This window comes from Egretta garzetta, unplaced genomic scaffold (assembly GCF_000687185.1).
Source record: "Egretta garzetta isolate BGI_Z169 unplaced genomic scaffold, ASM68718v1 scaffold43, whole genome shotgun sequence".
Lineage (NCBI taxonomy): Eukaryota > Metazoa > Chordata > Aves > Pelecaniformes > Ardeidae > Egretta > Egretta garzetta.
The window spans coordinates 1,977,592-1,990,822 of record NW_009259047.1 but is presented as its reverse complement, the minus strand read 5'-3'; the positions used below and the strand labels follow the sequence as shown (position 1 = coordinate 1,990,822).

The 13,231-nt window shown below is 38.1% G+C and overlaps 1 protein-coding gene across 1 annotated transcript in view; it reads right to left on the bottom strand.

The window, feature by feature from the left end:
- TTLL7 (tubulin tyrosine ligase like 7) overlaps positions 1-13,231 on the bottom strand; it is a 54,141-nt gene that overhangs the window by 36,373 nt on the left and 4,537 nt on the right. Inside the window, exons 5-8 of the mRNA XM_009635095.2 lie at positions 9,621-9,779; positions 7,738-7,954; positions 5,053-5,217; positions 4,070-4,228 (exon numbers count right to left, since the gene is read on the bottom strand). Of these exons, the coding sequence (XP_009633390.1) occupies positions 4,070-4,228; positions 5,053-5,217; positions 7,738-7,954; positions 9,621-9,779 (700 nt within the window). The remainder of the gene's footprint in view (positions 1-4,069; positions 4,229-5,052; positions 5,218-7,737; positions 7,955-9,620; positions 9,780-13,231) is intronic.

Here is a 13,231-nt window from a genome sequence, read left to right as displayed (position 1 = left end):
TGGGGTTTTATTACAGTTCTAAATTATAAAGGAACAATGGCCAGCCCCATAGTAAAACCCGAACGGGGTTATATCTGTGTGGAAACCACAGGGGCATAACAAATTTGGGTGTCCACAATGCCAGTTCAGTTACTTTTCAGATGAGAATCTCACCTCAACTTCTTTGTACGAAGAAAAGTTTAAGCTTTTTCCCCTTGAGAAGTAATTTGCAGCACATTTGCTTTGCAGAGTCATCTATGTGCATTTATCAGAGCATCAAGAGACACATTTCCCTATTTCAAAACAAGAGCAGAAATCCCAAAAGATTACACAGGAAGCTTTTCATGTTACTCATGTAAGGGGCTAAATACTGGCTATATGGGACAAAGTGTCTTGCTCTGCCAAATGTGATCCTGGGTGACAAATCTTTAGAAGTCTTGGGCAAAAACACTATGTTAAGAAAATTGCTTTTTCCTTAAAATATCCCTTAAAAGAAAGTACTGTCCCTTATTTTTCATGTGACCATCCCTTGTTTCCAGACAAGAAGTATGGTTGCTGACTAACCTGTGAGACAGTGGTGTTGTAAAGTAATCCTGATAAGGCACCAGTCATACTGTCACAATAGGTATTCATAGTCACTCGTTACCAAAAGCATGACATGTGTGTCTGTCTGCCAAGAGGCAATTATTTAGAGTTCAATGACCCAAGAACCAGGACATACACGACTAGGTTGCGTTAATACGGCATCAGTAATTTTATCAGGAAGGCACATCTTAAAGATTGTTGGCAGAAACAGGATTGTATGAGGGGCCCCAAAAGTTCAAGCAAATGATGATAGCGAAGGCCTGAAAATTTGGAGACTCCAAGATATACAGCGATGACAGTGGCCAAGTGGTGTTCACTACAGGAATGCGACCTTGTGAACTAGGTAACAGAGGGTTTCAGGATAACAAAGAGAACACGGAGCAGAATCCAGGAAAAGTAAAACAAACCACTTATGGTAAAACTTGGAGACAACGCAAAATTGCTGGCCAGTGAATGAACAGTCAGTAAGTTGACAGTGGCAGCAAATGAATAAAAACAACCTTAAGTGAAGCTAAGAGCAAAGACCCTGACAACTTGCTATAACCACCTACCCATCTTTTTTTGGAGAAGTAGACCTCTCCTGCCCCTTGTTGGCCTTTGTATCTCCAGGGGCACAGGTAGGGTAAGCGTAAGACAAGAGAAAGGAGTAGGTACCAGAAAGCTTGCGTATGTGAACCTTAACTACTTTATTAATGTGAATTAGCAATAATTGGATACTTTGGCCTAAGATGTCCAAAGTCCTTTTAACTGGGCAGATAACAAAGTTTTGAACAGACTTTGCTAGTTCAGTTACACTAAATAATAAATTTGTGGATCTGTATATAAGGTGAGCTTCTCTCACCTATGTAAATCACAAGGGAAGTTGGGTACCCTGCACTTGAGGCAGTTACTAAAATGTGATCTCTTTCTCCAAGGGTCACAACTTTGTGATCCCAACTGGGTATAATGAGGTTGAACAAGGCTGGAGTCCATCCAAGAACTTCAACTGTATAATTTTCCGATGTAGATAAAGTAACCGAGCTTGGAAATTTTGGTCAAAAAGAGTAAAACTGGATTTCCTGGGAACTGAAGGGAGGTCTAGGTAGTTGTTGCTATTCAGAAAGGATGGAGGCTGCTGGGACTGCACAGATGCTTGCCGGAAACATTTGGTGCCACAAGATGGCAATCACGCATTTCCCACAGCCCTCTCTTTGGTGGAAGGTTCCGGAAGTTCAGTAGCATCAAGGACCAGGAGAGCTACATCGCATCAGGGCAATATAAACAAAAGTCATCTCAGGAAAGCAGTCTCATTATAACATTGCACAATTTATTTCTTACAAGAGTGTATTAAGCTATCTTTATAACAGAAAAGCTACATGAGCTACGGAAACATGAAACTAGATTTACCATCCTAATCCTATTTTGGCAATTTTCCCATACCACTGGGAACATTCGGAGCCTTGTGATTAGTACTTGTTACCACTGTTAGAAAGAATGATTCACCTCCCCTAAGGGGGGTTTGGCAAGAGGGAAACAGTGGAAAAAGATAAAAGTGGAAAAGCTGGGGAAGAAGCCAGAACTGGTTCAGGAAAAAAAAGAAGTTATGTATAGATATACACACACACACTGTATATATATTATATATAGTGTGTGTATATATACACACACACACACTTATATTTGATCTTTACGACACTACATATACTATACATACAGTGTATAGATATACACACACACACTGTATATATATTATGTATAGTGTGTGTATATATACACACACACACACACTCATATTTGATCTTTACAACACTACATATACTACACATACAGTGCGCATACATATACATACTGTGCATTTGTTCTGAGAGTGCTGCAAAAAACATGAACAAGCACAGTAAAATTTAGTGGATGAGTACAGAAACTGAATTACTAAGTTTCAGAGTTTGAAATTTCTGTTAGTTTAGTTCAATGCCTGGCAAAATAAGTCAAAGGATACCTGTATCACCAAAAGCGAAAAATGAAATAATTAAACCTCTGTATTAAAAAAAACCCAAAAAACCCCCAAAAAAACCCCCAAAAAAACCCAAAAAACAGGTACCCAACTCCAAGTCCTGAAGTATTCTCCAGCAACCCAAAATACCAGAGCAGCATTTTCTACTATATAAGATCCCTCCCTCACAAACAAGGCGTCTGGGATAATATGATTCTCCTCTGAGACCCGCTATCATAAATAACAAATCAACCCCCCTGAAGTCTCCACACTGCATGTAGACATCCATGGGCACAGAGGGCTGTCCCTCAGAACGGATTCACTACACAGGTTGATTCACCATCTCTCGCAGAAGCGGTCTGTCACCGTTTGCTACAAGGCTGGATGAAATGCATACGCAGACCTACTTCAGTCTGTACTTAAACAACTACATACGCTCATACACAAGCTACAGGCAACCTATAGATGAAGATCTGGAAGTGTAGAGCTGAGTCAAAGGGAAAGCAAGCTTTGCCAGACAACAATAGAAGATGTCAGTGCCGTACAGGCTCAGTTCATATCATGTGCTGCTTTGGCTAGAACATCAAAGCCAGCAAATATGCCTATGTCTGTGCGGCAACAGTGAAGGAATTTATATTTTTCTAATTAAAATTATACTGAACCCCTGAGAGAAATAAGCACGACAAAGCAACTGTTGACAGTATTAATGACCTGAGAACAAGGTTATAATGCAGTAAATTAGTTGTGTATGCTTTGCTCATCGGTAGCCAGATCATATTCATGATTTATTGTCAATAGAGAGATTTTTAATACATTTTGCTTTTTTCCCCTAGCTGTACAGCCTCCCAACCAGTTAACATAATGATATAATACAATCTGAAAAAAGACAAGTGAACTCCATATATATCTTATTAATAGTGTAATTAAAGAGACACAGTAGACAAACCTCAAACATTCCTGGTTGAAAATGTGTTCAAGCACCACTTAAGCTTAAACATGTCAGAGGAGAAACTTTTCTTCCAGTCCATTCACACCAATTGTTTGACAGCATTTCATGTGTACCGAATTAGTTTCCTCTGTTTATGTGGACGCTTTTAAAAGCCACGGGAGAGGAAAAGAACACATATCCAAAAAAAAAGACAATTAAAACCATACATTCACAGAAGTTGCCAGAGCCTTATACAGACTCATACTCATGAAGGAAATCTATGTAGCACCCACTTGCTATAAACAAGGTCCTTCAGCTACAGTAACAACTGGATTAACATCCATTAACTCATTAAAACATTCAAAAACATCTGAAATGCAACATTCCTCCAGGAAGACAATTACCTTTATCTGAGTCTCCAAAAATCACTGCAAGACAGTGTTTCCATATGGACGCTGCAGAAAAAGCACCATCTGTGTACTCAACAACAGTACCTCCTGCGATGCACGATTTTCTTTGGAAGTTTTCTTACACAGATATGGATTCAGCTGGGGCATAGTTAACTTTACTCTTAAAAATTCAGTTTACATTTGTTTAAAACGGTTTACCTCTAGGAGCCATGGTTTTAGTTTTCTGTCCAGCAGAATATCAAATCCCAGGACTTCAAAGCAGACGCTGTCACTTCCTGGTGCTTGCCCTGGCCTGCACATGCGGTAAGCATGAAGAACATGGGGCTCTGCAACTATGAGAGTCTTCACTACTAACTCCTGTGGGGATTTTTTTCAGAAAAATTCATCAGGAGAAAAGACACCAGTATATATGGAACTAACACGTTTCATACTTTAATCTTTTAAATTTCACTGAAGTATCTACTAAAAAAAATATCTAAAATACCAAATAAATGGTCTATAATAAATAAACTATTCCTATGGAGTAACAGATATATTTGTTTTATATAGCTCTAGAGTATATTGTTATACCTTCCATAGTACACATGTACTTCTAGATATATAGTAACTTAAATGCTAAAGGTACAAAAGGTATTGGGAACAAAGTATAGTATAGCCAGTGTTCACCCATTTCATTTATTTTCAATAAATATACTCAGAATCTTACATACAGATGATGCCTAAACTCTAATAATCTTAGGCCTAATCCTCACCTAAAGACACCTGTAACACAACTACTGACTTCAATGGCACAGGTTCCAGCCCACAGATATATGCAACACTGACTAAAATTTGGTAAATATTCACACATAAAATTCACGTTATACTCTAGAAAAGTCTCCAAGAATTTAAATGGGATGGTTTCTTTGTATCATGTTACTCCTGTGAATAACTCTTTGAAATGGCTTCTGTCCCTCAGAAAAAGTTTAACATTAAATTTATAAACCAAGCCCTGAATTTAGCCTTTTAAAAATCATAATCATCATTTACAATATGTCATTTGTGGCATGCATTGCTGAGAATCTGGATCAATAAACTTGCAAAAACCATTCTGTAGTCCAGTAAGGTGGATGGCAGAAGCAATTAATTTTCTAAGAATACACATACGCAAAATAAAGAAAAGCTTAGTAGTTTTATCTTACTGAAATATCACTCCAGAATTTGGAGACATCAAGATTATTTGTTTCTAGAAACTCAGTAAACCATTTTATGGAGCGCTTGCTTCCTTTGTCTTCTGTTTCATCCCGTTCAAAGTGTTCATTATGTTTATTGACAGAGTAGTTAGTCAGATGCATATACAACTGACTCTAAAAAAAGGGAGAAAAGACATTAGAAAAGCCCTAAGAATGACTCTAGAACAGTCACTTAAAACTAATTTTAAAAAATATGTTAATAATGACATAGCCAAACAGTTCATATTTGCAAATAACACTATGTGCAGATTTAGTGTTCCTGATTCTCAGAGATTTTGTCTGCTGAATGTTCTAGCCTTCTTATAACAAAACCTGTGCTCATATTTAAGCCAGTTGCCATCAACCGATCTACCACTCAACACCTGGCTAGGCAATATATCTGCCATTTTCACAGCTCTGTATGTAAACAACTACCTAAAAAAGTGAACAGCAATTATCGTAACTTACAGAACGATTACATTCCACGAGAATCAAACAATAAAGATGGTATTTTGAAATGCTACTTTAAAAGTGCTAAAAAACACTATGGCATCTGTTTCATAGACAATCCCACATTTCAGTTTTCACTGTAGTTTATTTATGAGAAATGTTCTCATGATAGTGATACTTTAAAATATCTTTCACATATAAACTCATCTGCCACGTTGATATCTGCCAAAATTGCTCATTTTTGACTGGCTGGTAGCCATACATCAGAGGGAGGTAAATTTCAAGACATACGTTATATAAATGAGCGAGTGCTATAGTTCCTTTATGGAGCAAAATGTCACCAGCAATAAATTCATGTTATCAGTTGCATTTAAAAAAAAAAATATTACCTTCCCAAGGCCAATTTATAAATCATGATTTATATGTTTACAGTATCTCCCAGTACAGATACTCATTCAGCTTTCCACCTACACTACCACGATGACCATCCCCATCACAGTGGCAGTTCTCTGTCACGTTTGATTCCTTACTTGAGCATAGCTGATGTTCTAAGCTGACCATAAGCCTTCTGTTCCAATTCCTTTATGATAAGATAGCCGACAGATAACACAAGCCTTCTGCTGTCATTTATCTCACTGCACTTACTTATGTTTAAAAAAAAAACCTTAATGAAAGTAACAGAACCAATCAACTTAACTGCAGGCTAGTTAACAATGTATTGTATTAGCACTACAAGTAATGAAGTTCTCCCATGGCTTCCAATTACTGCTTTGAGAATCATTCTGAAACCTATTGGTTTTGAGTCGTTATAAATGACGTCTTCCCATGAAATTCAAATTATTTCAGACAAAAGCAATTCTTTTTTCAGACTACAAAAAAATGCAAGTGTTTTTAGAACATTTGTTAAACATCTGAACTAATCTTTAGTCTGAAGTTATCTGGAACAATGTCACTGTGGAACAATGTCATCCAAAGAACAACACCGTTAGTGATAAGCCAGGTTATTTCATCCAACAGACAAACTACAACACGAACAGTTGTGAGAACACAGAAACAACTGCCTCTTCTGTTTATCCGCCCAGAGCATATTTCAGTGCTGCTAATGCTGAGATTAGTAACAATAAAAATATTAAAAGCAAACTATTCCAAATATAGTACTGGAACTCTTCCAAATACACCATTTGTACTGGGTTCCAAATTATACCCACATTCTTCAAAGGAGCACTAGGAGACAGTCACAAATTTAAGTGACAAGTAGGGAAAAAGGCTCTCCATGCGTTGCCTGTTGCATAATTACACTGAAGCAGGTCTAAAAGTATATGGCATGAAAAAAAAAAAAAGATACAGTGGCAACAGAGTACAGAGCGAGGTATAAGACACTCAAATCTACTGATGCCTCCCAATGCTTCAAATCTGCATCTTGCTCTGTGCCAGCAGAGAGGGGTTACACCTCCCAGCAGGGGAAGATGCTATACAGTGAACACAAGGATTAGTGTCCAAATCCTTTAGCATGTCCCTTACCATCTCTTGGTTCTCTGCGAGTTTATAGGCAGCCCTGCTGCACCATCCTAAAGTGGTCAGGTACACACTCCTTTCCCTGCGGAAGCAGCCGCTGACAAAGAGCAGCAGACTCCCTCACGTTCAGGGATTGCAGCGACCACTCTCGTGGTCTTTATATCGCTGATTTTCTCTTTTCTGCATAGGTTCCCAACGCAATGGCTGAAACACTGCAGGACCCTCAGCAGAAGCTCTAAGCTTCAGGGGTGTTAAACAATGAGCTAGCAGGAGATAAATCTTATCCTCCCCCCCCACCCCACCCCAAACTGAGTCTCAGATAAATATAAAAGCAATGTAACTGTTCTTTAAGTGATTTTCTTCATTTTTTCTGGGTTGAATGTCAATAATTGACATCTTTTGCTTTCTTTTAGGAAATATTTTAACCCTTTAGCACACATACATGCAAAGTCTTCTAAAAATTTTTAAGCATAAGCAATAATATGGCTATACTTGTCATTTTGATAGAAAAGCATGAGTTTAAATATCTTTCATTTTAATTTTTTCCCTTTGATGACAATACAAAAATTCAGCCAGATGAACACCAAATTAAATATCATGTCACAATTTATTTTATTTTACCTCCTCCGAACACTAAACAGGTAAAACTGCACACACATAAGCAACACACTGGAATGAACTCCAACTTACCAAATTTGAGTCACTGGGGGGATGGTACTTTTCTGTGCCCATTCTCACCAGTCCATCATGATATAAAAATACTTTTAATGGATCACAGGAGGTTACAAGAATATACACACGTAAGTCAAACTTGTAGCCTTCCATAAGAAATGGTTTGTCAAGATATTCCTGAACAATCAAGTGATCCTGAGCTTGTAACTTTTCTCCGTTTCTTATTAAAGAGATCCTGGTAAAAACAGAAGTTATTTTAAAAACATGGAACTTTGACATTACTCTTCAAAATCGATTTTCATGGCCACCCAGCCAGGTAGTCAGGCTAAAGTCTACCTGGAGAAAGAGACTTACATATCTAATTTGTAGGGTAGAGCAAAAGTGCCATTTTCTTACAGGGCTTTTAGTTTCCTGTCCTTTATGCTGCTTCACTGGATTAAAAAGGCAATGAGCCATTTCAAAATAACTTTCTGCTTCCTTTGATTCAACAATTTGTTATAATGAGTTCCCTCTACACTTAGAAATTGTTTGGCAGAACGACCAGTCTCCAGCTTTTGTGATTATTCTTCCCCAACCAGCTCTAAAAATAGGTTTCCAGTCGTCTTTGTCACAACTTCTGCCCGAGGTACAGGTTGCAAAGAACTTTCAGTGCTAACCGGACTCGGTGGTGATGTTCGCAAAGCAGGACACTGATGGGTACAACTAAGGATGGCATAGATTAAGCTCAGTATTTCTGTATTCCAGTTTCTGTACGTCAGAATGAAAAATGGTTTAGACACAGACGATAAACTGGCAGTCCCAAACTACACAGACTTTTAAATAACTGTAATAGCTAATACTTTTTAGTGTATCATTACTAACCCTGAATTCCCATAGCTTTGTTGCCTTCATCTTACCCTCTATTGTTTATGATATATTTCAGTGTTCTGGTGCTGAACACTCCTAATATACTGAAGTACTTTCCAGGCATTTCTCTGAAATATGCTGCTACCTTTCCTTTCAGCTTATCTTTGCCCTTACCAAGAGGACTGAAAAAATAAGGAAATGGAAAAGTTCAGGGGCTCTAATTACACTGTTATGACAAATATATCAGAATTACTAAGAGCTCTACTATACCGTACAATCCAAACTGATACTAAAAGCGATAACAGCTAAAGCTGAAATAGCTCAAAAGAAGAACAGAGTTAAGAATGAAATTGCAATATTTATCTCTTTGGCTTTTACTGTGCAGCCCTATCACAGGCAAAGCCCTTTCAAGTCAACCGCGGGCTGCAGTCGCTGCAGGGTTGTCCCTCCTCCAGCATGGGTGTCACCTCCTTCCAAGAGTGCACCTCCAGCCGCATCCCCAACGGTGTCTCCTCTGTTTCTCCTACACCTCGTGGCTGCCACTCTTAAATATGTTTGTGCATCTCCAACTGGCTGCAGTTTTGGTACGCAATGGGGTGTTTGCGCGGGTTTTGGAGCTCTGGAAGATCCTGACCTTCTCACACACATGACACCCCTGCAGCCCCCAGCCACCAAAACCCTGCCATTTATGCCCAATACAATCTCACCAAGTAAGTAATCTCTCTCCAGTCTTAGTACAACAGCTTAATAAATGTGTTCTTTAGATAAATTCACAATAAAAATACTAGTGATTTTAAGAATTATTTGAGCCTCATCAGAAAATGCATTCTCTATTTATGCCACATTCAGAACATTAAAATACCACTTCCACTTAGCTTTATATTTTAGCCGTTTCTGCTTGTTAAGCCTTCATCCAATACATGAACTTTCTTATATACTGTTCATACAACTTTAACTACAAAATTCTTATTAATATACAGCTTCTGATAATGTTGTAAATAGCACTGGATCTCACCTTTAACGGGTAAGAAGATTAAAGTTAACATGCAGCTTACCCATGTCCCATTGCACCATTAGCTGGTTTGACTATGAAAGTTTTCTGTCTACGTTTCTTCTTCAGTTCTTTTACATAGTTCTGAAACTGTGTGTATTCTGCAGGGAAGATCCATGTTCGAGGAATAAAACTATACTCCTGAGGCTGACTCTTGATCATTCTGCAAAAAAGTGTAACTGAGTTAAAAATCTTTTAACTACTTTCATGTATCAGTCCTCAGGATTAAAAAGCATTTACAATAACTTTACAAGGAAACTTTTTTAGCAGAATGCTATAATATACTAGCAAACTTCTGCAGTTGTTTGAGAACAGTTAGAGCTCTATAACTTATTCATACGCATTCTTTAAGAACAACAAAAGCAGACTACCTTGTGCATTTTTGCTTATTATCATATCGTATTTGCTTATTATGTTACTGGCATCCATCTCGTTTCTTGGCATCCATCTCACTCCTGTTATAGTTTTTGTTCAGTTATTCAGATGATTTAATGCTATTCCTATTCTTAGAAATATCAAACTTACAATAGACCATGTGATTATAGATTTTTTCCTACCTAATAGACTCCTGAATTCCTCTTTTTATTTTTTTTTTTTTCCTTGAGAGGGGTGGGGATATTGGGAAAGTTTCATATTGCTGTGTATTTGGGGATGCGTGAGGATCAACACACACAAAAAAAGAGGACCTGGGATATTTGGAATTTCGTCATGGGTGCAAAAAATGTTAATAACAAGGACTGAACTTAAAATGGAAGCAATTTAAGAAAAGTTTTTAGTTTCTTTCTAGTCTTTTGAAGGAATTGCAAAATTAAGTCAAATATACTTTGACACAGGCCAAGCAACTGCTCACACACCTCCAATATAGGGCAAACCACAGAAGCTTGGATTTGTGTTTGGTACCAGCATATTGTGACTGAGGTTCCCTGAGCACCTTATTTAGTCAAAAGAAAGCAAAGAAACGCAAAGCAAGACGAGGGCGGGGAGGGAAGGAATAGAAGAACTAAAACAAAAATAAGGTTAATAAATCATAGGGAACAATCTCTGAAACTGAATCTGGTTAAAGGATGCAGCAAGGTCCCGATCTCCCCGCTTTAATAGCTGTGGCAGCTGAGGTAGTGAGCATAGCTCATTTTATAGCTCTATTGCCTGCATTCCGACAAGGCAAACAGAAGAGGAAAAATGGTAGAGAATCCAGTTAGCAGCAGCTTCCATCACCCAAAGCTGTGTATCTGTCAGATAGGAAGCATGTACCCACACCAGACTGGCAGTATGGGCTAGATATATATGGGTTAGCTTTAAACAAACTAGCTTTAATACCAGTTAACAGCCACGTTATAAGAACAACATGGACTTGGTGATACTATGCACGCCAGCAACCATAGTTCCTAGCAGAATAAATTTAGTCTTTGCTGAGTTAAATACTGGTACAGCTAGCTTGTTTCAGGTACTCAGAATACCTGAAACTTCATACATAACCTCATAGGAAATTAGTTCCGGTAACTCAAAACTACTCTGTAACATAGGGTGGATGGATCTGAAATACAAATCTCCACAGACCAACAGAAAGTGACCGGTTGTTTAAAAAGAAATTAACCGACATGGGAAGTTCCCCAACTTTGTTTAAAAAAACCAAAAAAACCAAAACAAAAAAACCCCCCACCAAACAAACAGCACTATGATGAATTTTAATACTTTTTAATTAATAACAGATTTAGGTATACTTCTACTTTTGTCATGGAAAATAATATTATCAGGATAACCTAATTGTAAAAGAGATTTACAAAATCATTTCAATTTTTCATTTCTACTACGAGCCTACATAATACTCCCGATGCAGCATAAGACACTTTTTCTTTAAGTGGCTCAAATACTAATGGAAAAAACAGCGCTGCCAACCAATTTGTAAGGCTAGGACTGTAGCCAAGCCCTACTGGTATAATAGAGACACTGTCACCAAACCGCTTAGCCAACTACCCAGCAAACACTCTGCAGAAACCACAATAGCTATAGTAGTCATGAAGCACCACACGAGGTTCAGTGCTTCTCCGGCTTCATTGTAACTATTATTTTTACAACTCTGGTTTGATGAAAGCCAACAAATATTCATCAAAAAAGTTTTTAAAAACATAAATAGATATTATGATCCTATGATTGATGTATATTTTTATACTCTCCACCTGCTATATATTTATAAATGTTACTACCTTGCTAACCAAATAGCTTATCTAGGCAGAAATTATCCCATTTGTAGGCAAAAAGCAATTTCTGTGTTAGTCTCCATCCCTCTCCAAATTATCTATCATATACATCCTGAAGCATTACACAATAGAGACTTGCCATTTAACTTACTCACAGGTTTCAACATACATACTCCCCACTCAATGAATACAGCTTCATGGTATTCTAGATATATCACTACTATTTTGTGACTGCAAGTACATCAGTTCTGTATGCCTTTTTCTGTCCTATGCATAACTGGGTAGACTACAAACACTCAATAATATGAAGCGGAATACTTAACCATTGTTTACAGATTCTGGTGCTCACTAAAACTTTCAACAAAAGAATTCAGCTCTGTTCCTTCCCTGCTTGGCCCTATTCAGAAATGGCTTAGGAACATCAAGTAGCTTGTGGAATCAAGACCTATTCCACCACAATAGCCCTATTTTCCAGCACATCTGCTATCCACTACTGTGGGCAACCACTTCTTCACTGTGCTGCTCTATCTTTTAGCCTTTGCATTCCTTAGCAGGAAGTCTGAGAATTAAACAGCAAGTTACTGTTCTTCTGAGTGCAATTTTAGCTCACGGATGTGGTCAGACTGTGCTCTTGTTTCTCAGAGTGCTTTCTGTGCAAAAGAATCAAAGGTGTTGAACAAAATGTAGGTTACCAAAGATATGACTTGTCAGTCTAATAATGCAGGTTCCACTGCCTAGGTTTCAAGATCCTCTGACTTTTCAAGCATGAAAGGAGGTTAGTGGGTAGGTATGGATGAGAACGGTTCTTGGTCCATTATCAGTTCACAAATCTTTTAAATGTAAACAACAAAGGTGTTGCAGAAAAGACCATCTCATACGTGGGTCTGCTCCCCTTCCCATTCATCCTGTACACGTCCTCCCCCACTTACTGTAATTCTGTGGTTAATTCTGTAACCACGCTTATCCTTCACATGATATCTCATCTAAGAGACCATTCACAGCAATTAAGATCTCATTGGCCCTACAATGGCACTTCTATTTTTATTTCTCTTTTCTGTGTTCTGATTATTCCCCTTTAAAACAATGTTCATGCCTCCTTTTGTTCTGCCTCTATCTGTTCCATTACTCTGTGTCCCTACACTTGTTACATGTTACACCACTCCCTTCCACCCCACCTCCATGTGAAAACCACATTGCCCTGTGATCCAGATTGCCTGGATATTGGCTGTAAGAGGAATTCCTGAAGTGCAATTCCTCCTGGATACCAGAGCCCAGTAGTTTTGTTTTTTCACTCTATTCCCAACAGCTTACATAAAATGGAAGGGTGAGATCAATATAACAACAAAGGTAGATATAAAATAAAAAGAAGAGATCAAGAGCAGCCCTGCCGAGAGGGACTTGGGGGTACTGATGGATG